The sequence below is a fragment of the Mastacembelus armatus genome, chromosome 4, assembly GCF_900324485.2.
Source record: "Mastacembelus armatus chromosome 4, fMasArm1.2, whole genome shotgun sequence".
NCBI lineage: Eukaryota > Metazoa > Chordata > Actinopteri > Synbranchiformes > Mastacembelidae > Mastacembelus > Mastacembelus armatus.
In genome coordinates this window covers 8,494,498-8,519,058 of record NC_046636.1, presented here as the reverse complement: position 1 = coordinate 8,519,058, position 24,561 = coordinate 8,494,498, and the positions used below count along the sequence as shown (strand labels likewise).

At 39.0% G+C, this 24,561-nt stretch overlaps 3 protein-coding genes across 7 annotated transcripts; all 3 read right to left on the bottom strand.

Moving 5' to 3' along the window:
• Positions 1 to 600: 600 nt before the first annotated feature.
• ccdc124 (coiled-coil domain containing 124) lies at positions 601 to 2,918 on the bottom strand. Of its 2 annotated transcripts, none has more exons than XM_026323748.1 (5): positions 2,818 to 2,918; positions 2,112 to 2,289; positions 1,538 to 1,736; positions 1,284 to 1,389; positions 601 to 1,153 (listed from the first exon to the last, which is right to left on the bottom strand). In XM_026323748.1, exons 2-5 carry the CDS (start codon positions 2,268 to 2,270, stop codon positions 949 to 951), a joined length of 669 nt encoding a protein of 222 aa, XP_026179533.1. In that variant the 5' UTR covers positions 2,271 to 2,289; positions 2,818 to 2,918; the 3' UTR covers positions 601 to 948. The 2 variants fall into 2 exon arrangements, with proteins under 2 accessions (XP_026179533.1, XP_026179534.1); XM_026323749.1 differs by having other exon boundaries at positions 2,734 to 2,866.
• Positions 2,919 to 3,376: 458 nt separating this feature from the next.
• On the bottom strand, positions 3,377 to 7,189 carry cluap1 (clusterin associated protein 1). Its single transcript, XM_026323590.2, has 12 exons — positions 7,168 to 7,189; positions 6,946 to 7,057; positions 6,658 to 6,742; positions 6,377 to 6,556; positions 6,143 to 6,238; positions 5,762 to 5,845; positions 5,547 to 5,680; positions 5,215 to 5,356; positions 5,046 to 5,118; positions 4,847 to 4,954; positions 4,688 to 4,737; positions 3,377 to 3,695 (listed from the first exon to the last, which is right to left on the bottom strand). The coding sequence occupies exons 1-12, from the start codon at positions 7,187 to 7,189 to the stop codon at positions 3,519 to 3,521; spliced, it is 1,263 nt and encodes a 420-aa protein (XP_026179375.1). The 3' UTR covers positions 3,377 to 3,518.
• A 1,836-nt stretch (positions 7,190 to 9,025) lies between these two features.
• Positions 9,026 to 23,106, bottom strand: slc5a5 (solute carrier family 5 member 5). Of its 4 annotated transcripts, none has more exons than XM_026323588.2 (17): positions 22,959 to 23,106; positions 20,858 to 21,267; positions 19,994 to 20,059; positions 19,770 to 19,821; positions 17,398 to 17,465; positions 17,034 to 17,188; positions 16,150 to 16,290; positions 14,770 to 14,899; positions 14,176 to 14,264; positions 13,657 to 13,769; positions 13,326 to 13,396; positions 12,883 to 12,969; positions 12,064 to 12,260; positions 11,377 to 11,474; positions 10,714 to 10,799; positions 10,308 to 10,400; positions 9,026 to 9,897 (listed from the first exon to the last, which is right to left on the bottom strand). In XM_026323588.2, exons 2-17 carry the CDS (start codon positions 21,212 to 21,214, stop codon positions 9,808 to 9,810), a joined length of 1,893 nt encoding a protein of 630 aa, XP_026179373.1. In that variant the 5' UTR covers positions 21,215 to 21,267; positions 22,959 to 23,106; the 3' UTR covers positions 9,026 to 9,807. The 4 variants fall into 4 exon arrangements, with proteins under 4 accessions (XP_026179373.1, XP_026179372.1, XP_026179371.1 ...); XM_026323587.2 differs by lacking the exon at positions 22,959 to 23,106 and adding an exon at positions 21,902 to 21,949; XM_026323586.2 differs by lacking the exon at positions 22,959 to 23,106 and having other exon boundaries at positions 20,858 to 21,408.
• Between the last annotated feature and the right edge of the window lie 1,455 nt (positions 23,107 to 24,561).

Sequence of the window (24,561 nt, the reverse complement as noted above, 5' to 3'; positions counted from 1 at the left end):
TCAGGAGACTCAAAATCTAACCTGGCCAGCAAAACCCACTCCATTTCAGAATGTGGGTCCGGATCCCCTGCCTTTAGGGAGTCTCTTCCTCCGGTTTCCAATTAGCCCAGCCATTCACAGCCGTTTATCTGCAATGGGGTGGGCTTTACACAACACAACTCACTGTCCCTATTCTTGCATCATATACTTTGTTTCTCTGATTGGTTTATTCTGCGTCCATTGGTCCACCCCCACTGAATTGATCTTAACCTTTGAGATTCTAGATTAATTCTTTGTATAGAATAGAAGAAGGTTAGTCTGGTCAGGCTAAATGCTATTTGACCTAAAGAAACAGCTCCTTCAAGGAAAGTGGTTAGTCACTTGTCAAAGTAACCAAAAGGACAAAGAAAACCCTACAGTTCCTTCCAGCCTCATGTGATTTCATTTTCCCCTAATTTTACTGGTATCTGCTGATTATGATCTACCCTGGATAAAAATCTAATCAACTTTTGTGTTGAATAAAAGGTAACTATATCTTCTTTTCTCAAAAAGCATGCGTGACTCAGTTTATGTGCCTCCTAAAAACAAGGGCGAAGCCCTGGATTTAAAAGCAACAAGAGATTTTGATGATCGAGTGGTAAACTTTAATAAGTTATTCTCAAAACATCTGGTTTCCCACCCACCCAGAAGTGCTAGAAAAGAAAATGTAATTAAACATATTAGACGCTGAGATGCCTCATTAGAGGTCAGACACGATGATCATTCTTCACCCTGATAAGGGAAAATGAGCTTTTCCTTGTTAATGAATGGAATAGTGAAGTACAGTCCGACAGAGATTGTTTCTGGGCAGGTAGGGGTGAAGCTGTCATCAGAAATGTTAAGGTGAAAGATGAAATCATTTTCCAATGGAAGTCTCCGGTGTGCATAGACCAACAGCTGATAAATGGAGAAATGGGGAAAAGAGTGCATTCACTTTGAGTTGTAGCTGGAAAAGCGTTGGTTCAGTGGATTCTCTGGTGCCTTCATCCACTCCTTCTTCAACTGTTGCTTCAGCTGTGACAACCTCATGTTGGGGTTCTCCATTTTTAGGCGAGGCATGTTGGCTTCCTCAAAGGCAGCAAATGCAGCTTTCATCCTCCGCTCTGGGTGGCGGTCCATGTCCTCGGGCCCCGTGCTGGGAGACAGGAAGACAGGCAAATCACTAACGATGACAAGTCATATTTGTTGTTTTCTAGGCCTAAGCAGTTTAACTTAAATCAATATTATAATATTCACAAGGGCAACAGCTTGGCAGCAGCTAATACCTGAGCACTGCAATAGCCTCTTCTACTGTTCTGGCTTCCACGGTTCCTTCTTCAGGTATGATTCTGTTCACATTCTCCTCCAGTGGAGTTTCCAGATGGCTCTTTTCTGTGGAAAGAAATCTAATGTGAAACATCTCAAATGATGTTTCATGTTTAAAGAAATTTTCCTGGTTTGACACGGGCACAGCCACCGCAAGCACTACCCTTCATTCTAATCAACAGACATTTATCAGCATCTTCTCTCTGAATTTTACCTTTAGGATTGAGCTGCGTCTGCATCTCCTGCTGTTGCTTATTCTGAAATGCCTCCTCGATCTGGGCACGAGTCACCTTTCCTCCAAACCCAGCCTCCTTCTGGGCTTTGCCTTTTATTCTGGCAGTCTCCTCATCCAGAAGTCGCTGGTTTTCTTTTTTCCGCTCTAGAAGTTCGAGCCTCCTCTTCTCCTTGTCATCCTGCAAAAATAGAAAATAGTTTTATCAGACAAGTGTGATGTTTGTGCTGACAGAACATAATATAAATGTATTTACTAACAACCCAAACAAACTGAATCAACTATCTTTTAAGACTGTAAAAAAACAGGTCCATTGCCAAAAGCTGCATATTTATTCATTCCAAAGAGTAGGTGTGTTATTTTCAACACTCTGGATGTAAAGATTGTTTTGAAAGTTTCACCCCTACTTACATTATGACATCTGCAATTGTTTTGCTGATGTGCACCCAACATCACTGTAAATAATGAATCATACAACAAAATACATACAATATACCCCCAGTTACTGTTCATACACTTATAACGAACATCCCTCCTGGCTAGAGAAGTATCTCACCTTCCTCTGTTCTTTCTTGAGTACATGTTTATCAGTTTCCTGCCACAGAGCGTCCTCTTCCTCCTGCTTCTTGCGAGCCTCTGCCACCGCCTTGGCCTCAGCCTTACGTGCTCTGGCTGTGGCCGCCTTGGAGTTCTCGCCCTGGAACTTCTTTGGCATCCCAATAGCTGCTCGTCAGCTGAGGGAAGGGAAATAAAAGCAGTGACCTGAGTTGTTTCCATAGGCTGACGGTGAAGACTGAGTTATGAATCACTGAATCCATCCGAGCTAACGTCATGTACCTACAGCCAATTCGAATCTTAAGATGTGCAGTTTTCTAAAAGTGGCATTTCTCTGGGTTGTTTCTCAGCTATAGACTCTAATAACCATGACTGTCTCAAACACAGTTATTATACTATGGGGGAGCCGCGTCTGCGCAAAATCAAACGTTAATGCGAAAGTAAATGCAGTTCGTATCGTGAGTGAATTAAGTAACGCTGTAATTATTCTAATTTAACTAAGCCATATGTCAATTCTTTTAAATCTTACAACAGTTTTGTTTCAGTAACTACAGCTAACGTTGGCTAACTTTAGCTCCTGGATGCTAGCCTCATCAACAAAACTGCTTTACTCGTCAACAAACCGGGTATTCCCCTCTTCAGCTTAGCCGAAATGCAGCTAAGATGACAATGATCGCATAGGCTCAGGTGTAGACGCGGATCCATACCAGTATGAGAGGGAAAACAGGTCGTAACGAGACCACAGGTGACTGTTATTTCGAAGAAGCATCTGCCACCTCCTCCCTGAATCCCCCGCGCACTCCGATGACGTAGAGCGCCTGCCATGGCCAGTAAAAGTGGAGTTTAGTTTTGTAGGATTTTACATTTTTTATACCTATACTTCAGTACATTTCAGAGGAAAACACTGTAGTTCAACTCCGCTGTGTTAATGCCAAGGAATGTTACATTACTTTCAAATGAAAAACGTGGCGAGTTTTTTTTTAAAATAATAATTTTTCCCCTTGAAGTAATTGTCAGTTATATATTAAGAGATTTCTATAAAATTACCTTTAGTCTTCTGTAATTCTAGCAGTAATGTGTATCTGTGAAATCCAGCCACTATGTGGTATTTATCTGAAGGATACAGCTGAGTGAAAAGGCTTTGCCTTTAAATGTGGAATATAAAATATACAATTGCACAAAACTGCAACATACTGCTCTCAATATACCACCCTGCTGCTGCCATACTTCTATTAATAAAAGGACAAAGAATAGATTAGAACAGAATAGAATAAGTTCTTAGTATTTTATTAAGATATTGTTTATAAACAATCATATATAAATAATTAAATGTAATCCATAATTCAAGATGGTCCAATCTCAGCTGAAATACAGAAACATCTGGAGAATATTTGCATACGTTCTTCATTCAGAAGTCATTGTCACTCTCCTCCAGCAGAGGGGGTCTCAGGCCCCCCCTGGAGGGACGTGTTCCTCGGGACAATGGGTCCTCCAAACTGTCATCCTCCAAATCCTTGCCCTCTTCTTCCTCGCCTTCCTCGTCATCCTCATCGTCGTCATCCACATCAATCTCACTGTCTTCAGTCTGAAAGATCATGTGAGCAGAGGCACATTAATGTTAACACCTATTACATAAAGCACACTCCACTCAAGACTAAAATTTAACACACCCTTAAGACATACAGCACAGACACACAATGTTCTACTCCAAGTAGAAACTAGATAGAATAACAGGATAACATCAATCACAGAATCACATCTTTGACTGTAATAAAAACACAGCACTCAGAATTAACAGTGGAGGCCTGAGCTAGGAAGACGTCTATCTGAAACCATACAACTAGAGTGACCACTTAAACTTTTTGCTTTATTTAAATGAAAAATCCACCCTAGACACTTCAACACTGCTAAAAGCATCTGTACCATTGTTCAATGATACATGCTGCAATGCATTGTAGAAGAGCCAGAAATACCAATGTGTACACTCATAGATGGATCACTGGAGATTATGTAATGAAACAATAATTACTCTTTCTCCTCCAATATCTCAGTGACCCTGAAGAAACTAGTGGGGAGGTCTGCACTCCATATGTGCTTCAGTAGTGGTATAAAGCAAAAACTAATCCTAAGTGTGTGTTCCTTGTGTACTTTCTGGAACCACAATAGTGAAAATAGGATGGATTTTTCTCTTTAGTACACACATAGATGGGGACAGAACTAGATCCTGGACTACACGAACCTTCACTTCACGTTGTTTTTTGGAATAAATTGACCTTCTGGAAACAGCTAAAGAAGGCTTTTAAAAGACAAGTGTATCACAGAGAAAGTTACGATACTAAACAAAGCAGAAGTATGAAAGGAAAAGAAGGTGAAACTGCTCACAGATTGTGCACATGACTGAAAATTACAGAGAGATGTTAAAAGAAGAACTGTGAAGAGTGGGACAACACAGAGTGCCATCTGGAAAAAGCATTGGCACAGACATCTTTGAATTTCACAGCTGTAGCACAAAACAGTGAGGAGCGGAAGAAAGAAAGAAAGGAAGTCTTGCATTGATGTAGCTATGACAGTACTGACCTCATCACTGTCCCCACCCTGCATTGTCCCGATGAATCGTGCTCCTCTTCCTAAGGTGAAAAAAAGAGGTAGTATTCAACATACTTAAAAGTCAGTGTAGTTATATTTGCTTAGAGGCTTTCATAAATGTTAATGCCTGCCCATCTTTTATCTGCGTACCTGCCATGCCGTTTCGCGTGGGCCGCGGCTTAGAAGGTCGAGACTCTTCCAAGTCGCTGTCGGAACCTTCGTCATCTGGAACATCCATGTCAGAGTCCTCATCTTTTACTGCAGAAAACATTTTATGGAATGAAGGTGTAAGATCGAAGAAAAGGGTTGAGATTATGTTATTAACTTGTATTGTGTATCCTTGTCTCACATGAACTCTTCATCAGGTCCTTCTCCTCCTCTCTCAGTTTGTGCTGCATCATCCTCAGTGTGTTTTCTGCTTCCTACAGGGGACACAAAATGGTCAAACACTTACCTACCTGAGCCGTCAAACATTTATTTAATGTAAATTCCAAACGCTTTCGGGTCTTTATACACACCTCAAACCTCTCCTGCTCCAGGCGATGGTATTCATCCAGCTGTGACTCCAGGAAGCACAAGTTCCTAAACTTGTCCACGTAAGTGTCATATTGCTTCTGCAGGTCTTCCTCGATCTTCTCATATTCATCCATGAAAGCTGGCCTGAGAGATGAAGAGAGGAATAACAAAAATTTGCTATAAACCAAAGAAAGAAAACTGATGTGAATATTTCAGATCAAACAGCAGAACTTTTCAATTGACTGTATGCTATTAATTCATCGAGCTCAGAGACAGGAAATTCATTTAATGTGAGATACCCACTCATTTTACCTCTGTGCTGCCTGAAACTGACCTGACACTCTGCAGTGTCTGCAGCCTCTTCCGATTCCTCTCTAGCTCCTGCTTCTTCTTTTCTATCTTGGCATCCAAACTGGATTCATCAGAGACCACATTGCTCAGCATGTCTTTGGTCTTCTCGACACTTTCCTTTACAGGGGCAGAATCAAACAGATAGAAACAAGGCTAATGTAAATTTTAAAAATATGGACTGTCAGGATAAATACATACCAAAACCTCCTTGATGGCAGCTCTCAGGGCCTTTTCAGTCTCATTAATCTCCAGAGGTCTGGCGATGGCTGCAGTTCGCATTTCCTGTGGGGACAACAGAATAATCTCCTGCATTATTGTCACTGATGACTTTTGAAATACACTGAATTGCAGTCATATAGCTGTGATCACCAGATAACAGAGCTTTGGTTCACTGCAACAAGACAAAGCCACATCATGCCACCAGCCTCACCAGCACCCACAAGAGAAAAGTTGTCACGTTTTTATACTACTATTTTGTATTCAGTGTTTTGAAGGACTCAAATCAAGGGTAATGGAAACCTGTTTGTGTGTTGGTTAATATCTAAAACATCTGTTTTTCTATTCCTGATCTTTCCTCACCCTGAGGTCCACCTCTTTTCCCAGTAAGTCATACAGCGATGCTCCTTTTGATGTGACCTCTGACGCCAGCTGCCGAGCTGCTTTAAGATCGGAAATCTGAAGTGAAGAGAGAGCAGACTTAATCAGCAATTTAGTCTTCTCTTCAATCTAGGGTTGGATGTACAGTTTTCTGCTCAACCTCTCTACACCTCAGAAAGGACCGAGAGAAAGGTGACACAGACACAAGCCTCTCACCCGTGAGCCAAGGTCAAACTTGAACTTCTTGTTTTCCTCGTCAGCTTGATCTCCCACAGCCATCTGCTTGGTCTTCATAGCGCTGTAGAGCACTGAGGTGATTTTTAGCATCTCCTTCACTGCATACCCATCAGCTTGGTAGAGGCGTTTGGTGTTCAACTTGATATGAGCTTTTGTTGCCTGCAACCACATGAACATGGTTTAGACTGACTGACAAATAGCAGGCCTTGGACCTCTAAGAATGACCTGTATATTAAGTATAAACTAAAAATATACATTACCATGAACTGAGCCACAGCCTTTATGAAGAATATTCTGTCTGATTCTGTATCTACGTCAGTAGGAATATCCATGTTAGGCTCATATCTACATATAAATGAGAAGGAAGCAAAAAAGAAGGAGCAAAATATGATAGAATCCTCCACTCCTCCATCAAAAGCAGAGTGCAGAAATGACTAGTTTGCATTTCTGGGATTTTCCACATATTAGAAGGTCCAACTTTTACTTTAAATACAAAAGTTTGTAACATCTTGATATATTAGTATGTGACATACCAAGCTCAAACATACCTCTTTACAAGCCATATTAGGATTTCTGCCACTAAAGTGAAGTTTGGTGTTCTGAAGTTCTCCATAGATATTAACCGAGAATAGCCCAAGGCCCTCATCATTTCTGTAAAATCTGACAAAACAGATGCATTTCCAATTGCCAAAATTACAGAACAATCAACAACTCTCCAATACACAATCAAATGTTTATTTCATACAACTGTAATCACAAGTGCCACTTACTTCTTAAATCTCTGAAGGACATTTTGACTACTATACTATATCAAAAAAAAAAAATGCACTGGTTCCTCCTGTGGCAGCAAAAAGGAGAGAATGCATTCACTGACTGCACATCAATTTGACTTGGGTCAAAGGTACTGCAGTGACACTGTCCAGAGTCCTGTGAGACAGACTGGGTGATCACTGTTATGTTTATGAATACAGCTGCCTAGCTAGACAAAACTATAGAGCTAGCGTTAACGCTAGTTGAAACACTGTCTGTTTCACCGTGGGCTCAATCAGGATTGTTGATGATGGAAGCTAAAAAAACGTAGACAAATAACGTTAACAACGGAAATCTGATGCTTGACGAACACTCGTGCGACTGACGGTAACGTTAGATAGCGTTAGTTTGTACCTAGCTGCGAGTTAGCAAAAAGCTAGCTAACGCTTGGCGTCGCCTTCCAGTCGTGGCACGTTAGCCTAAGAAGTGTATTTTTCTAAACTAACTCACTTGAGTACCGGTTATCAAACACACTATATCACCTACACGTCCGTATAATGTTTCGTTATCTGTCGTCGCTGTTTCTAAACAGACAGGCGTTAACTAATTTGCCTCTACGATGTTCGTCTCTATAGAAACAGATTCTTGTCTACGGAAGCTCAATGAGGCCATAAAACACTAGCTGTTACGAATCTTTTCGCGATTGCACGTACATCTCTGTAAATCTCAAACGTGTAAAAACCTGTAGAAGTGTATGGAAATGTTTTATTTGCTACTTCAACCCGACCAATTCATCGGTTCACCTTTCTACCCTCCACAAAGGGCTGCGCTGTGTGTTGGTTGTTTGTGGTGCAGTGTCATGGGCGGTCAGAGGGCGGCGACAGGTGTCACTCTGCGCCACAGACTGCGCATCTATGGGCTGCACTCCTGACGCACACCACGATGGAGCAAACTGGTGAGCCACGTCGTGACAACAGCCACTCGACTGGAAATGAACCTACCGCCTGTGGTCTCTACGGCAAACGTCTAAAAGAGCTGGAGAATGCCGCCTTGCAAACCACTTTAATATCGAGGATGGAGACGGAATCCGGGGCAGATGCCGGAAGCTGGACGGAGCAGCAGCCCGGGGAGGACGAGCAGTCGAACGGCTTGTCCTTGAACCACCGGTCGGCCTCTCCGCCGCTCCTCGCTGAGGAAGCGGAGTCAGGGAGAAACGTCGCTAAAGAGCGGGTCGAAGAGGAAAGGACCCTGACGGATCATTTAAATAAACGACTGCTTTCCTCGTTTCTGGAGAAGCTTAACGAAAGGGACCTGGCTCTTCCCGGTGTGCAGCGCCTGGACTGTGCTGTAGCCGACGAAGACTCAAACAGGGCCGCGGATGAGTGGTGACGTACCGGCTTGAAGAACAGCAGCCGGAGGAACAATATGGAGGTGGTTTAGGGATCTGCACGGAAGCACAATCATACAGAGACAAGAGTTACAATTAGGCTTACCAATATATTCTGCACGATGGCGTGTCTGGAAATGTTTTGTTTTGTTTGGTGAGAATGAGTTAAAGATTCAGAAATGGCAATAAATAACTGTCTTATCATAAAAAGTGCTTTTGTGATTTCATGTGCTTGGCAGCCATGTGTGTGTAGACATTAGTATTTTGACGTGGCATTGATTCTACAGTAGGTGTCACTACACCAAAATATAATTTCGTACGACTGTCATACTATTTTTTTAGTTTGATGTCTCAGTTTTAAAGGCCTTAAAATAAAGTGAAAATCTGAAACTGACTGGGGATGTGAAACATATTCAGTGCTATTTTGATAATAAAAATACAATATTAGTAACCTACATAAAAAGCTGTGCATTTACAGTGAAAGTCTTTATGCTTCATTCTCGTGCTTTTCCTAATTTAATATATCAAGTATATTTTAGTATAACAGCATTTATGGTTTTGGTGACTTTAACCTAAGCAGTGACCTGCCAAACAAATATGAATACTTGATAAAAGCTGAGATCAAGAAAACATTTTTTTTTATCCACAAAGTATAATTAGAAGTAGGCTACCCTTCAAAATAGAAAATGTCTTGCATACATATTCCATTGCGTCTTTGCATCATATTGAGGAAGTATTTTGCTGCCTGCTGCTTATTTGCCAGCCTAGTTCATCTTTTTAAGGCCTGACAGCTTTGCAGTGTTTTCTTTAGTTCATATTTATGTGAAAAGCTACAGGTGGAGTGGGTATCTCACATTTGACCAAGCATGTTGCTGTTATTGAGGTACTGTTAATATGCACACACAGGCCAGGTATATTTTATCTCATGCTGCCTGTCACCAGTCCACTGACACTGGTTGAAGTGCAGGTGTGCATAGTTAGATATGAAACATACCAGAATTGATGTCCTGATGAAATAGCATTTCAACATAAGATGCATTCAAATAGCATATAAGGGTCTTTTATTACAGCCATGTGCTCTCTTACACAATTAGTCAATCAAATGTGGGACAGATGTAGAACCTACAGACAAATGTCAGGAATTAAGGAGTTGAACAAGGAAAAGAAAAACTAGATCTATAGATGATTACTGCTACTAGAGAGGAAATGCTATTCTCATTAGTACTATTTGGAATCAAGATTGCAGTTGTCTAACATTTTTACACTCTGAGTGTTATTTAATATTCTCATCTTCTGTCGGTTGTTTATCATCTTTTAGCAGGTTCCTTGAAGACACAAGCTGTTTTTCTGTGGCCTTGTCCCCCTGCAGGAAAGACAAATTTCTCTTTTTAGGAGAAAAACCTAAAATTGATGGACACAGAAATGCTCTGTACAATAATACCCAGGTGCACACTTTGTGATCGTGCATTTTTTTATGCATGTTGAATTTGAAATCTTAATTTTCAACATGTTCTTCATTTCATACTGTCAGGTGGAGACTGTACTTATTAACGTGTATTTTCAGATGTTGTAATGTTAGAATTTATGTAAATGTAAGCCACATTGTACTGTAGGTTCAGAGTGATCATACCATACGCATAATAACCTTCTAATTGACAAAAATCACACATGTAGAAGTGATGAATCCTAACCAGGAGTCTCTCACCTTTATGTTATGAACTGAGTATGTGTTTGTTCCTTATATTCAAATATTATATCTATTCATTTCTTTACCTGGTTATTCTTATTCAATCTCACAATCAGCTGCGATGAATCTCTGCATGCACTGTGCAGAAGACAGGGAAACATCCGGGACACTCTTCTAGTCTTAAAACACAAGCAGCAGCACATTCCCATTTATACATGCAGACATTGAACAAATATATTCCAAAATGATACATTTGCAATTTTTAAAAACCAATATGCAGGTGAAGCAATATTATATGTTTGTGTTGCATTTAGGAAACATGTTCTTATTGAAATTACAAAATGGGTATTTAATGTTTTGGTTAAAATCTGTTTATTTACAGTTTTAAGTCCACCTGAAATCAGTCACCATATACTATGTAAAAAAGCAATCTGGAAAAAATCAGCACAGACATCAGACATCATCAGACTCAACTTGTAATATAGCACTTACTCTGCAATCTGATGGGACCACTACTTGCTTTTTATCCAAATCCCACCACAGCAAACCCTCTTTAATGTGACTCCTTTTTCTTGGTCCTTTTGTAGGGAGAAATAACAAAATCTGTCAAGTTTTCAGTATAACATAATGCAATTTCATCATCACCAATGAGTCCAGAATGAGTTCATTTACACTTCTCTAATACATTAACAAAAATTGAGTTTTATAAGCCTTTATTGCAAACTATTGTACTGGATTGCTTTGGGTGTTACTAAGTACAGTGATCAGCCATAGCATTATGACCACTGACAGGTAAAGTGAGTAATATTATCTTGTTACAGTGGCACCACTCAGTGTGTGGGGTATATTAGGCACCAGGTGAACATTCAGTCCTTGAAGTTGATGTGCTGAAGTTGATGTGAAAAAACTGTCAAATGAACCTGAGGGACAAGGCCCAAACTATGATGGCTAGACGACTAGGTCAGAGCATCTCCCAAACTGTAGGTTTTGTTGGGTGATTACAGCCAAGGCTCACTGATGACGACGCTGACCTCGTAGATTAAACTTTTAAATTACATCCACCCCTTTCAAAAGATTCCACTGTGGCAACTCTGTGTAGTTTTTGGGTTGACTTGAAAGAGCAGTTCTGAATAATAGTTGTCTTTATTTTCTTACCTGTTGCATAGCTCACTATCAGCCCAACTAGCACAACTGAACTAGTTGCCATGGCACCAAAATAGAGGTAGGACATGGAGTAGAAGTTATGAAGGCCCCTGGTTTTGGAAAAAAATAGGTACAAATGTTTTCTCATTTCTATAATTTTGACATTTTAATAGACATTTTAATAATTTATTACTGCATCAGACATTAGGTTGCATTTTTTTTGTAATTAAATTAAACTAAAGTTAAAATCCTATTTTATAGTTAAATTTAGTCAAAGATGTTCAATTTTGCCCTTTTCTCTAACTTTTTCCTCTTTTGTATCCTTTGCACTGTTCTGTCACATTATTTTATCAGACTACTGAACTGTACCTGCAAAACATGCAAAACTAAACTTAGTTACTTCACAATGTGGTCTAGACAACAGCTACTGCACACTACTCAAAACTAAACTAAGCTACAGTAGCTGCAACAAAACCAAAGCAAAAACTGCATTATGTTTAAGTAAAAACCAAGCTAAATAAAACAGTGAACTTCTAAAGTACATCATTTCAAATAGCACCACATTGATGGAGGATTTTATTTATCTTTTCTCATTTTTTTAGTCAAACTATGATTATCAGCACTGGACTTCAGTAAAAGCATGCAATCTAAACCAGTGTTTAGACACTTGTCAGTATAAGCCTTGTTGAACTCACTGACCCCTGAATATCAGGGTGAAGCAGCGCTGAGTGTTCATCCTGGTTAGAACTGCTGTTCAGGGTGATGTTGCTGGGTTCACACTTGACTGCAAAGCTGGGCAATACACCCATGGTCTTTTCACTGGGTGGGTAAAGAGTTGAACCGACAGCCAGCCAAACAGAGACACAGAAGCCCACTAATATACCTGAGAATACTCCCTGAAATATAGATTTTTTAAAAAAGCGATGAATGATAATCATGAGTACCTTGACACTCCAAACTGAAAATTAACCACCATTTCAGAAGTGTCTGAGTCAGGAAGAGAGAAGTGTCTGACTGGCTGTTCAGGTTAGTGAATCACGATTAGGAACTTTTAATAAATGATGTGAGGTAACATGAAGCAATTGGATATGGCACTTTGACTCTTTTTGTCAAGTTTTGTTGCAAAGTGGGAGATATAACATTAACATATAGCAGTGTGACCTTCTTGCTGATTTCTCCAACATTCAGTAAATGCTCTGAAAGGTGTTTCAAGGAAGTCATTAAGTGACATAAAGTGTAAATACAAATTTTAACAATGGATACTGTGACTAACAGGGAAAGTACAACGCTTCTGCAATAGATAGAAGCTCTGTTTGGCCAAGTTCAATATGATCAAGAATGGACTAGCAATGGCGTAATAAAAAGAAAGTGGTGGAATTTACATGAATGCATGTAAACAAGTCCAATGAAATGAAAATGATTGAAGCTTTAAACTTTTTTTTTCAAATTAATAATTGTCGTATGTTAAGTGGTGGATTCGTTTTCTTTTTCTGAGGAATCCTTGTTTCAGTCACTCACCAGCTGGTTTGTTGCTGGAACAAACATTCCCAAAATGAAAACCCCTAGTAATGGACCGCTAACCACCCCCATGACAGTGAATGATCCCTGAGGAGAGAGGGCAAAGGAAGCTCTAGAATAAACAACTGAATACATCATAAAGGCTTTAAAACAGAATAGAAACTAAATTTACTTGCTCTAATTTAGTGTAAACCATTACTGATTAGCCCACATGTCAGGCATTAAATAGACAAACTAAAGCAGAGGGGCTCTTGAGTTTTCAATTTTCACCAACCCTCAGTATTTGGTTTTATATTATTTTTATATTTATTCAATATTTAATAAATTGATAACATTCTTGCAGAATGCAGCTGCAAAAGATTTTTTTAATACTACATTTTTACTATGAACTGCATGATTGATTAAAAATAAGAGTAATAAATGATGATATTTAGATATTATACCTGAAGAACTCCCCAGTCCAGGAAAGAGGAGAGAGCAGCTACGGTGATACAACCAATACCATATAGGAAGGCTCAAAGAGAAAGAGAATACAGTAAATATTGTAGCAATTGCTATTGAATCTAATGTTTATCTCTGAATACTGCAGAGTTTATATAAATTATGAAATGTGATTAATTGGCAATAAAATCCTATTTGCATTCAAAACAGTGACATTTGGTGCCAGTGTAAATCAACTCACAGTTTTCTTCCTTCTAAAGGTCTTGGTTTTAGAACAGAAACGGTTTACATAAATACACAGAACAACTTGTAAAGCAATTGTTTGCAACCTACAGAGTCCTTTTGAAAGTAGGATCAATTTCCTCTGGGTCATGTGGATCAGATAAGGCTGCAGCAAATCCTCCACTGTTACCGCAGCCATGGCGTTGATACTAGTGGAGACTGTGCTATTAAAAAGACATTTGTATCACCAGTAGTCGCCCACCTCAGAACCTTTACTGGTCATGTTTACGCAGTACATACATTTTAGAGAGGTGCTTCTGTTATTTAGCCTAACCTCAGTGATATAAATAAGGTGGGCAAAATAACAGAATGACCTGTAGGTATAACGCAATATTGCATCAGAGACAACCATCTCAATACAGGTAAATAAACAACTGTTTAAAAACAGTTTCAACAAAAACTAAGCATTACTGTGTTTGTGAAAGTAGGATTTGTTGCAGACCTGTTGTATCAGGCTGCTATATCTTTAGCTGGCTGTACCTAATAAACTGCAAACTTGGTGTGGTTACCTGTAAGGGGGAAATCTGTAACAAGTTTGGCTAAATTAAGAAAAAACAAAAATTGAAATACCTCAGAGTCCCACTGTACGCACAGGCAAGGAAAAGACCTGGGAAGCCAGGGTGACTTTTGAATATGTCCAACACAAAGTATGGCATATACTTCATGATGAGAAACATGGGGAAATAGTGAAAAAGTCTGTGTTAGAAAACTAATATATATATTATTTTACAGTTCATATCACCAGCCAAGAGAGAGTAAATTTTATCCTGCTTACAATCTGTAAAATACACTTTAACTATCAGCATTGTTTGACCTTAATCATATCAAAGCACCCATGTGATAAATAGCTAATGCACATTATCATTTGGAACTGCACATTATAAACACTGTCATGTAAAATGACAGGTGATGGATGGACTATTTGCCAAAGTAAATCATAGTGGTGCAAATGCTTCTTTTTCAATCTGGACTAGAACCTTGCAGGCAAATTTGTGTGGTAAATATTAACTTCACTCTAACACAAAGACAGAATAAAGGTTAGTAAAAACATGACTTATCTTCAGAAGGAAAACATAATATCAATAATTAAACTCTGTATCAGTTAAACCATGCACACTATCATGCTTTACTCATTTATCAATATCAGTACTTTTTACTAAATACCAGATCAGGGGCTGAAATTCTCCCAGATTTCAGTGGATCACAGTTGATGTAATAAGCAAACATGACGATGCCGCAGGTTGCTGCACTGCCCACAATGAGCCACAAGCCAATCTGGTTCACTAACAGTGCCCTGCAATCAAAAGCAAATATCGTGATAGTGACCCAGGTTAACTGCAGGCTCACTGCATCTCTATTGCCTACTCAGCCTCCTGGTGTGGAAAAAAATATCTAACTTCAGATCGTCTCAGCGGTGGGGCTGTAATTATCATCATTCTAAGCAACATGGTGAAGAGATGTATCTTTTTAATATCATGTGAGAAATTAGATGTTTATTGCATGTCAGTAAAATGCTTGTCTACAAAAAGCTATCAGCTCAACAAGGAGCTATTCAATGTCCAGTTATCAAATCTATTATTAATAAAAGTGAATAGAAGTGAACTTATTTACTCCAAACATGTCATTCCTCAGATGACACAGGGATATTAAAAAACTTAAAGGTGAAAAAAAAAAGTGTGTACACAAGTAAGACATTACTTATCTGTCAGCTAGACCAGAAGAAGAAACTATTCCGTAGTTTCAAGTGTCCAAATATGCTTTGATTAGCTGTATTATGAATAGGTTCCCATAAGTCACCTGACCAGGACACCAAATGAATCCTCCTGTGAGGCAGCTGTATTTGTTAACTTAGCAGCATGACCATGCAGTGTAATGACAGCCAACAATGGGACAATAGCAAAACATCTGGTTTAATCAAAACTTCAAGCCATGCACCATAATGAAAACATGTAAGAGAGGCACTATATTTTGTTACTGTTATATTATTTAATCCCTGTGTTGGTTATTGCTTATGAACATTCATTGCAAAAGATGAAGAACGTCATATCAAAACCTAACAAGATTTCTAAAACTGCAGGTTATGGGAAGCCCCAGGTTACATCTTATTTCTGCAGTTAAAAGCATTTATGAGTTACCTGTTGTCAAAACTCATCTAATTTATTCTTTTCAAAAACTTTCTAATCTGTTTTCTTGACGAGTTTCCTTTTTATAGTTTTATTGCAAAGCTACAGATCTTTTTCACAGCAGACAGTTTGACTTGCCATAGCAGGAGAAGCACGGAGACACTGGTGCTAGGTTAGTGTAGCTGTTTTAAAAGTGCCCAGCAACATCTGTGCTTTCTCTGGTATGACGTAGCAACAATTAGAGCTGATAAAATAGTTTGGGCTGCAGTTATGATTAGCCTTTTCACTTAACTTTTGAGTTAACTTTGCACAGAAAGTGAAAATGCAAAGTAACATGCTTTGAAGTTGTTTTTCTATCCTTTAAACACTTTCTGTTTCAAGTATTGAACTTTATGTCAATAACCGCCAGGTTTCCACTCACCACTGGGCATCTCTCTCTGTTTTGCAGGAGATGTAGCGCTGCACTTGAGCTTGGTTTACCCCGTACATGGACAGCCAAACCATGCAGCCACCAACAGACAGACTCCAGAAGGTATAACGCCGCCGTGGGTCAATACTGAAGCTGGTGGAAAACATCAACAAACAGAACTTGCCTCTTTCTTATATAACACCTGAGTACCATAGTTTATATAGTAATAGTATTAGTTTATATTTGGTATTCATTTATTATCTATACCACTTATTCCTATCAAGAATCATGTAATGCTGGAGTCAGGCTGCAGATTTAGAGTCGCCAGTTAACATAACCTGCATGTCTTTTGAGACCATTAAACAAGGTGATGTTCCTTCCAAAAACTACTTTTTTTTACTTAGAAGAAATAAAATACACCTCAAGGTCCTCTGACCAGCTTTTTCTGGATCCTTTGATGCATCTCATGGATGCAAAGACCATCTTTGAACTGAAACAAGGGGTGCAGTTTCTCCCCATATATGCCAACCTTTGGTCATATGACCAAATTTCAGCTGAGCAAATTTAGCTCACTGAGAAAGGCAGAGGGATGTGGTTGAAAAAGAAAAAAAAGATGAAAAAGAAGAAGCTGCTAAGCTGACCTCAAGCTGAGATTGTCTGCTGCTAAACTTGTGTTTCCTTGGTCAAGAATGAAATGTACCAGTAATATTTGTTTTCCTTTTTATATTTTCATATTAGTCTGAAATAAGGTCAAATGCACACATCAAATGGAAATTAATCTTAATATGAGAGTACTGTAGTAGGGCTGTAATTATATTGTGAACATTTTGTTACACTTGTACAGTAATATGTGTGGATATCTAGATATTTAGATGTTCAAATGAAAATGTTTTTACTCATTAAAATTAATACGGGATCCATTCTTGGCGATTTCCAGCACCTGTACAGGACCACCAACCAGAACTGTACCATGGATAAAAATGGCCACAAAACCCAATAACATGACAAGGATCTGGAACACATCAGTCCAGATCACAGCTTTCATACCACCCTGGTATATGACAGGAAAAACAGACAGTGTGAAAAAGTCAGGAAATACAAGACAATAATTGAAACTTTTACATAAAACATAATGCATTGTGTATAGGTATAGAAATCTGAACAGAATTAATCGAAATAAAAAGAAAACAGTCCTGTCTGTTAATGATGCTAATATTCATGCTGGTTTGGTTTGATTAGATGAGACAAGTTTTTTCTTACCAGTGTAGTGTACAGGGTGCAAATGATCCCAGTAGAAAACAAGGACACCCACATATTGAGTCCAGTAGCTGAAATTAAACACACACACACACACACACACACACACACAAACACACACACAAACACAAAAAACAAAAAACTTTTATTATAAAATATGCTCAATATTTGACAAAAAATAAGTCAATATTTACTTTGGTGTGGTTCTTGCTAAAGCAGCTCTTCCGTGATATTAGGTGCAAAAAGAAAACCAGAAGACAAAAAGTAGTTTGCAAACTCTGTATTGTTAATGAGGGTCATTTTCTAGCATGTTTTAGTCATCTTTGCTATTGTAACCTGTTATATGAAAGACTCACAGAGGGGAGTGACTGCTTTTCTGCATGCAGTCACAACATTTTTTCAATATTCATGTTTTCACCTCCTCAAATTATAAATATAAATATTTATAATCAAGCTTTTCTGTTAAATAGTCACCAATATATGCAGAACATTGTTTTCAGTCAGGTGTTTATTTGATATTTTTCTTCTGCTAATAAAACCAGACATGTTTGTATGTAGTGCACAAGTCAAGCTGACACATTAAAATAGACAAACACTCACAGTAACATTCATACCTATGGACAACTTTGAGTCACACATTAGCCTAACTCCAAACTGCATGTCTTTGGAATATGAGAGGAAGCCAGAGTACTGGGTGAAGAACATACAAACTCCATCCATCCATTATCTACACCCGCTTATTCCTTAACCAGGGTCACAGGGATCTGCTGGAGCCTATCCCAGCTCTCTTTCGGGTGGAAGGCAGGAGTACACCCTGGACAGGTCACCAGTCCATCACAGGGCCACATATAGATACATAGAGACAAATCCGACTAGAACACATACTCACACTCACTCCCATGGGCAATTTAGAATCACCAATCAACCTGACATACATGTTTTTGGACTGTGGGAGGAAACCGGAGTAAAACCACAGGGAGAACATACAAACTCGACACAGAAAGGCCAGGTTGCAAACCCACAACCTTCTTGCTGTGAGGCAACAGTGCTTACCACTCAGCCACCATGCTGCCCTTAACATACAAAGTCCACAAGCCAAAATCTTTCTGCATCACTAGTCCTCCCAAAAGCCACCTGACTGTCCACTGAACCCAAGGTCCTGCAGGGAGGACTCCCATGATCCTCATAGCCCAGAAAAAATGAAGGAGCAGTGCTGACTGTTCCTGTGCTTCATGTTATATCTATGTCCACTTTACCTTAGGATGTGAGGACCAAAACACTGTAATAAAGTAGCAAGTGCAGCAGGCCCTGGTCAGCAATGGCATAATATGGTTGATCTCTTTCAACATGAGAAGGTTGTAAAGTTGTGCACAAATGTAACAACAAACCACAACATTACTGCTCTGAAAAATGGCTGTAAGAACTTGGTATGTGTGGATGTTTGACAGAGTCAGTTCACATACAGGTTTTTCCTCAAAAATTTCCGTGTCTTGTATTAAGTAGTGAACATGACACAATGTCACTTCAGCAAGGAGCTATATGACTCAGGAATAGCTCAGTGAGTTGGAGTGCTGCTCTACTATGCAAGGCTTCAAAGAAAATGTAGTGATGAGTGGCTAAATGTGTTTTCAATGTTGTGTTTCAGTTTTTAAAAGTTACAAATTTAAACTTTTTGTTTAACATTACAGCGAACATTACAGAACAAATGTTCCACACAGCAGTATAGCAGCCCCATGCTTTAGCCCCTACTGACCCCAAGGGGATAAAATACCTACACACTGACATTTGATAAGCCAGGAGTCTCAAACCCACAGCTCAACTGCAGATATCTTTGCAGCCAAGGACATCGGCAAGTCTATTTATTACTTGCAGGTCTAGTTTACATTTAAAATTTTGAAGACAAACTTGTCACTGCTTTCTGGTAAAGCTGGTTCTAAATTATTTCAAATGTGTCTGTGATTTGTGCCATTCCTTTTTACTTATCAACACTGGACTGTACAGGACTGTAATTTTTTGTGATGTTCATTCTGAGTATTTTGGATATCTTTATGAACAATTCTGGATGGATGGTGGATGGTTTGGGTAACCCTTTTTTCACATATATCTAATCCTGATAAGGATAAATGTTCCAAAATAAAGGCTCTGTTACCATAAATACACAGATGATACAAAAACATTTTGATTCCCTGTCTTCAGCTAAGCTTACCCTTTCAGGGTTTGGCGTAGGGTGTAACAATGGGAGAAATATCTGACTAGAAATGCACTTATATACATTGATACAGAATTAATGTAGAAATTAAACTGGAAATTATAGCCAAGATGCCAAATGAATGCTTACATTGCATGAATTCATGCATAGAGATGATCTCTCCTACCTTGGTTGAGGATCAGGGCTGGTGCATATATTACGATCCCTGTGTAAAGTAGCTGCAAAAAGCAAACAAGGAAATCAACAAGCACAAAAACAAATATTTGCTCATTTAGTTATGAGCAAATATTTGCATTAGGAATGTTGTGAAGATGTGACTTCAAGAGTCAAGAGAGCAACTTGGTCTTTAACAATATTGAGTGGCAGAAAAGATAACCATGTCTGTCTTACCGTTGCTACAAGAAACTGAACACTCCCCAACAGCTGCATCCCTCTGCCAAATCTCATCCTCAGATACTGTGACATAGACAGCTGGCGTTATAACAGTGAAGAGTATCTCTGCCCACATCCCTCATCCTTCCTCACCTTTATATTCCCCTCATTTAATGACCCACAGGTGCATTTCAGCATTTTATCAGAGAAATCCTGGCTCTATTTCTACACTATGATTGATGGCTATGATTATTATCATTTAGGTATTTTAATGCTAAATGTGTTTAGTGTTCACTCAATTCTAACCCCTTTTCTCTTATATTCTTATCTCCTACAATCACTAGTTTTAAAATAAAATAATAACAAAACCCGTTCTCCTTTGATAATTCTTCAAGACTCTATTTATAAGGTTTATTAGAATTATATTTTAAAATTAATTTAAATCATAACGGGCTCCTCAACCTCACTCTGGCTCTGCTGAATATATAATCAGGCAATTGTTTGCTGACTACATTACCAGTCAAAACATTTGGGCACACTTTCCCATTGAATTAAATGAGTAAATGTGTCCAGTTTTCTGACTGGTAGTGTATGTATCAATATGTTCGATATAGCCAGCGTAGCCAGTATCTCAGGGTTTTGTCTAAATTAGTTTATTTTGCAGTCTTTCTGACCACTAGTGGTCAAAAAATGACTGCAGCTTTAAAACTTGGTTTGCCCAACTAAAATTAATTTGGAAATATTTTCCTTTCATCTTCAATAAATTTGCAGTCATTAAATGAACATAACCATTAGAGACATTTAACCTACATATCTTTTTTGACTTTGTGGGAGCACACTTCGTTTAAATTATGCTCCTGTTCAGTAAGAACTCGTTAAGACCTGGTTGGTGCTGGTGATGCCCAGTCGATAGAAGACTGGCATGAAGAGGTAAGCTGTCAGGATGGAGTTGATGCCCTGTCCAAGCCACATGTAGAGGAATTTAAAGCCATAGCGCAAAACCTCCGCGGGAACTCCCAGAACCTGGACAGCTGACATGAAACTGGCACAAAGCGACAGACCAACAGGCACTGCTGGCATCCTTCGACCACCAGTGAAGAAGTCATCAGTACCGGTGTTTGTTGACGTCTTCAGAGCCTGGAAGAGTCCTATGGCCATAGAGATCAACAACATCGAAGAAAAGACAGCGTAGTCAGCCAAGATAAAGCCAGGTCGTTCATTGGCAGACTGCTCTTCCATTGTTTTACTTGGATGCCTTTTCCTTGAAGTTGAATCCAGTTGCTTTGGTGGAGCTGTCAGAATAAGATACAGCCCATTACTAGCCTTATAACTAGGCATGGACATATGGAAACTGTATATATGTATTTCAACTAACACACCTGGAAATGGAAACATATGGAAACTGGAAATAGTTTACACAAACAATTACTATCTCAAAAAAGTTATTATTTATAAACAAGTATGTTAAATAAATAAAATCTGAAATAAGTTACTGATTTAGTATGATCACCGGGGATGTGGCGCGTCATGACGCAGCATATGGCGACGAAGCGGTGAGAAAATTCTAATTGCTGCTGATTGCAAAGCCCACACTGTGCGTCTTTCACAACTACTGGTAAGTCACATTAGCAGAATACTGAATAAATATTCATGTGCAGTAGTTGTACAATACATATTGTCAAAATAACTTTGCAATAGAGTGCATCATTGTAAGAAGCAGCAATAAGTGGAGCGCTTTTCTCCTCCGTATTTCTTACACAATACATGCAAAAAAAAAGCTGCAAAAGTCGCTTTGGTGACTTTTCTGTAAAAGCCTAGTGTTTCTCACCCAAATGCGCAAAAAGCATAAAGCATTTCTTTCAGCATAAGACACCTACAAAGCTAATAGATTTAAACAGCTTTAAACAATGTTGCATTTTCCCCTACCTTTTCTGGTGCAGTGTTTTGTGGCACCTTACCACTAGTAACTCCTTTTTTAAGTGGAACAGAAAAAAAAAAAAGCCTATTGCATCTCTAGTGTTCTCAGGTACAGTAAATAAAGGTTGTCCAGCCCATAGAAACACTGCTCATTAGTGCTACTAGTGGTCAAAAACTTAAACTTTACTGCGCAAAGAACATATTGAAAACATGCACTAAGACAGTAATTATGGATTTTACAAAAAACAGTTGTTTCACTTTACAATACTGTACACAAACATGTACAGTAAGTTGTGAAATCAAGAACTATCTGATAGTAAAAGATTTGTTGATTTAAGTTCCAGAACAGACTGGGTGATATTATGTTAATTAATCTGTAGATAATGATTAGTTCCTGAGTCTCTGGGAAAGGTATTAACCACTTTCTTCATATGGACTCTCATTCACTCTGAATTAATCACTGCTTAGATAATCTATATAGTAAATAATGACGAGTTACTAGAAAGTATGAAAGGTATTTTAATATTGACGTTAACTTATTATAGTTAATGATTAGTCTGTAAAACAGTAAAGACTTTCCTTTATAATTCAACTTTGCTTAACTCACTGAATCTGCAGTTGGTTAGTAGTCCCTCATTACTTCCTCAGGGTCTCTCCATTATCTTTATCATATTTATAATCAAGCAAATTAAAGCATGTCCGTCAAGAATTATCTATTGAAGCGTTCATGTAAGTGCACGTTTACCTTACCTTGTAATGAGGTTTAATTTTTGACTCCTAAAACAGGCTTTAATTTTAATGATGGTGTAAGAGTGGAGTGTTTATGAACCATTTTTACACAACTGTTTCATATAGAGGCCGAAGTAGTGACACTGATAAACTATATATTCATTTAAATGTTTAAGAGCTTCATGTGGTGTAATAAAACATGAATAACTTCTGTAAATATGTCTGATTGACATCTAATCTAGGTACTACAGCTAAAATCTAGTCAGTTACACAAACATCCAATAAATCATTTTTCACATATAAATCAGAAAGTTGAATTTCAGTTTCAAAAACTCACCACTGACAAGCCGTTCCAGTCCAGTTGCTTCCACTCAGTGAAAGAATAATGTGCTGACAGCCTTCTCACATCTCCTTAAATAATTTGTTCAGTGCAGCCTGTGTGAGTGAGTGTGTGATGTGCGCAGACACAGTGAAAACACCCTTATGATAACATTTGCATTTGTGTGTGGGTATGAAAGATTGAGACCTTCAAGAATCCAGCCAGGCTGCCTGCAGCCTGGAATCCTGTTTTCTTCTTCCTTCTTTTTTCACTCTCTCTGCCTGCCAGTTCTGACAGTGTCAGTTCTGACCTAATTTTAGGAATGCTGGGTGACTAGACACACCTGTGCCTCATTTGACCATCAGTGGGAGCTCCTATGTAAGACGGCGTCTTACAACACCTTGACACTAGATTGTACCTCTAGTATGGTAGCACTGATTACGCCATTTTCATTGCAAGTCACTAATTATCTAGCCTAGTTACTAACTACTTCTCTACTCTTCCCTTAGTCTTCCCTTAGTCTTTTAGCTTGCATTACCATGTTCCTGCCTCCGCTTTGGATCTTCAAAGTTAGCTAATCACCTGATCCTTGACGTTTCAACCAACTCTGACCTTCTTCACTCATCTGTTCTCCTGAGACCCAGCTACTTGTCTGTGCCTCTCCACGCCAGACTCTCCTGGTTCCCCTCAGTGCGTGGTCAGTGTGTGGGTCTTCCTCTCTTGCCCTCCTCAACTATTTCCTGGTCTCTTCTTCGGTCCCCAGGTGCTCCTCTGGCGGAATCGAGGCACAATTCTCCAGTGATTCCAGGTGCTCTTCTAAAAAGTTGTCTACACCCCGTTTTGAACCCATTTCGCAGTGGACTTCAAAAGATTATTTGATTATTCCAGTTATACTCTGAAGATGTGAAGCACTTTAGCTTGAACTGTTTTTGAGGAAGACTACTTTATTTATCATTTCTAATTTATGTTTCTGTATTAAATAAACTGTCTTTTTTTTATTTCCTGTCTCCTAGCTTGGGTCCAAGAGAAATAGGTACCTTGCTCATGACAGATCGATCTGGCCTGCATGGACCCAGCAGACCACAAACCAATTCAGAGAGCATTAGCTCACCAGGGCACCCTCCTGGGCCAACCAAAACTACAAATCTAATCCCTAACTGAAACTCTATAAACAGCCAAAATCAGAATAGCTGAGTTAGACCAGCTAACCAGTTCTCCTCCTCCTCCTCCTTCTCAACATGTTCCAACAGCTTCCAGGACCCCACCTAGGGTGTCCCATGTACCTCAGCCTGAACCCTTCTCGGGAAACCTGGCAACTTTTTCCGGTAATTCCTCTTACAATGCTCCTTTATTTTTCAAAGACAGGCGGTAATGTACAACTCGGATGAGGCTAAAATCTCATACGTGATGGAGTTACTAAGAAGCAGAGCCCTGGATTAGGCCGAAGCCTTTATTCATGGACACCCTCTACCTGAACTCACATACAAACTATTTGTATCTGAACAATAAAGGGTGTTCAGCCAGGCAAATCAGAGGGATGAAGTAGAACAGTGGTTATTAAAACTTACACAGGGTCGACAGATGGTTTCTTGGTGTTAGCCACGGACACATACTGGTCAGA

Excerpts from the sequence above, each read along its gene's own strand:
- cluap1 (XM_026323590.2), bottom strand. The coding sequence starts at position 7,189 with ATGTCCTTCAGAGATTTAAGAA. Across the intron at positions 7,058-7,167 it reads GTCCTTCAGAGATTTAAGAA|ATTTTACAGAAATGATGAGG; the intron begins GTAAGTGGCACT and ends CTGTTTTGTCAG. Across the intron at positions 6,743-6,945 it reads CTAATATGGCTTGTAAAGAG|ATATGAGCCTAACATGGATA; the intron begins GTATGTTTGAGC and ends ATTTATATGTAG.
- ccdc124 (XM_026323748.1), bottom strand. The coding sequence starts at position 2,270 with ATGCCAAAGAAGTTCCAGGGCGAGAACTCCAAGGCGGCCACAGCCAGA. Across the intron at positions 1,390-1,537 it reads GACGCAGCTCAATCCTAAAG|AAAAGAGCCATCTGGAAACT; the intron begins GTAAAATTCAGA and ends TTCTTTCCACAG. Across the intron at positions 1,154-1,283 it reads GAGGCTATTGCAGTGCTCAG|CACGGGGCCCGAGGACATGG; the intron begins GTATTAGCTGCT and ends CCTGTCTCCCAG.
- slc5a5 (XM_026323586.2), bottom strand. The coding sequence starts at position 21,370 with ATGTTTCCATTTCCAGGTGTGTTAGTTGAAATACATATATACAGTTTC. Across the intron at positions 16,291-17,033 it reads TCCCGTATTAATTTTAATGA|CTTCAGTATTGACCCACGGC; the intron begins GTAAAAACATTT and ends GTTTTCCACCAG. Across the intron at positions 10,800-11,376 it reads GATAGTGAGCTATGCAACAG|GACCAAGAAAAAGGAGTCAC; the intron begins GTAAGAAAATAA and ends TCCCTACAAAAG.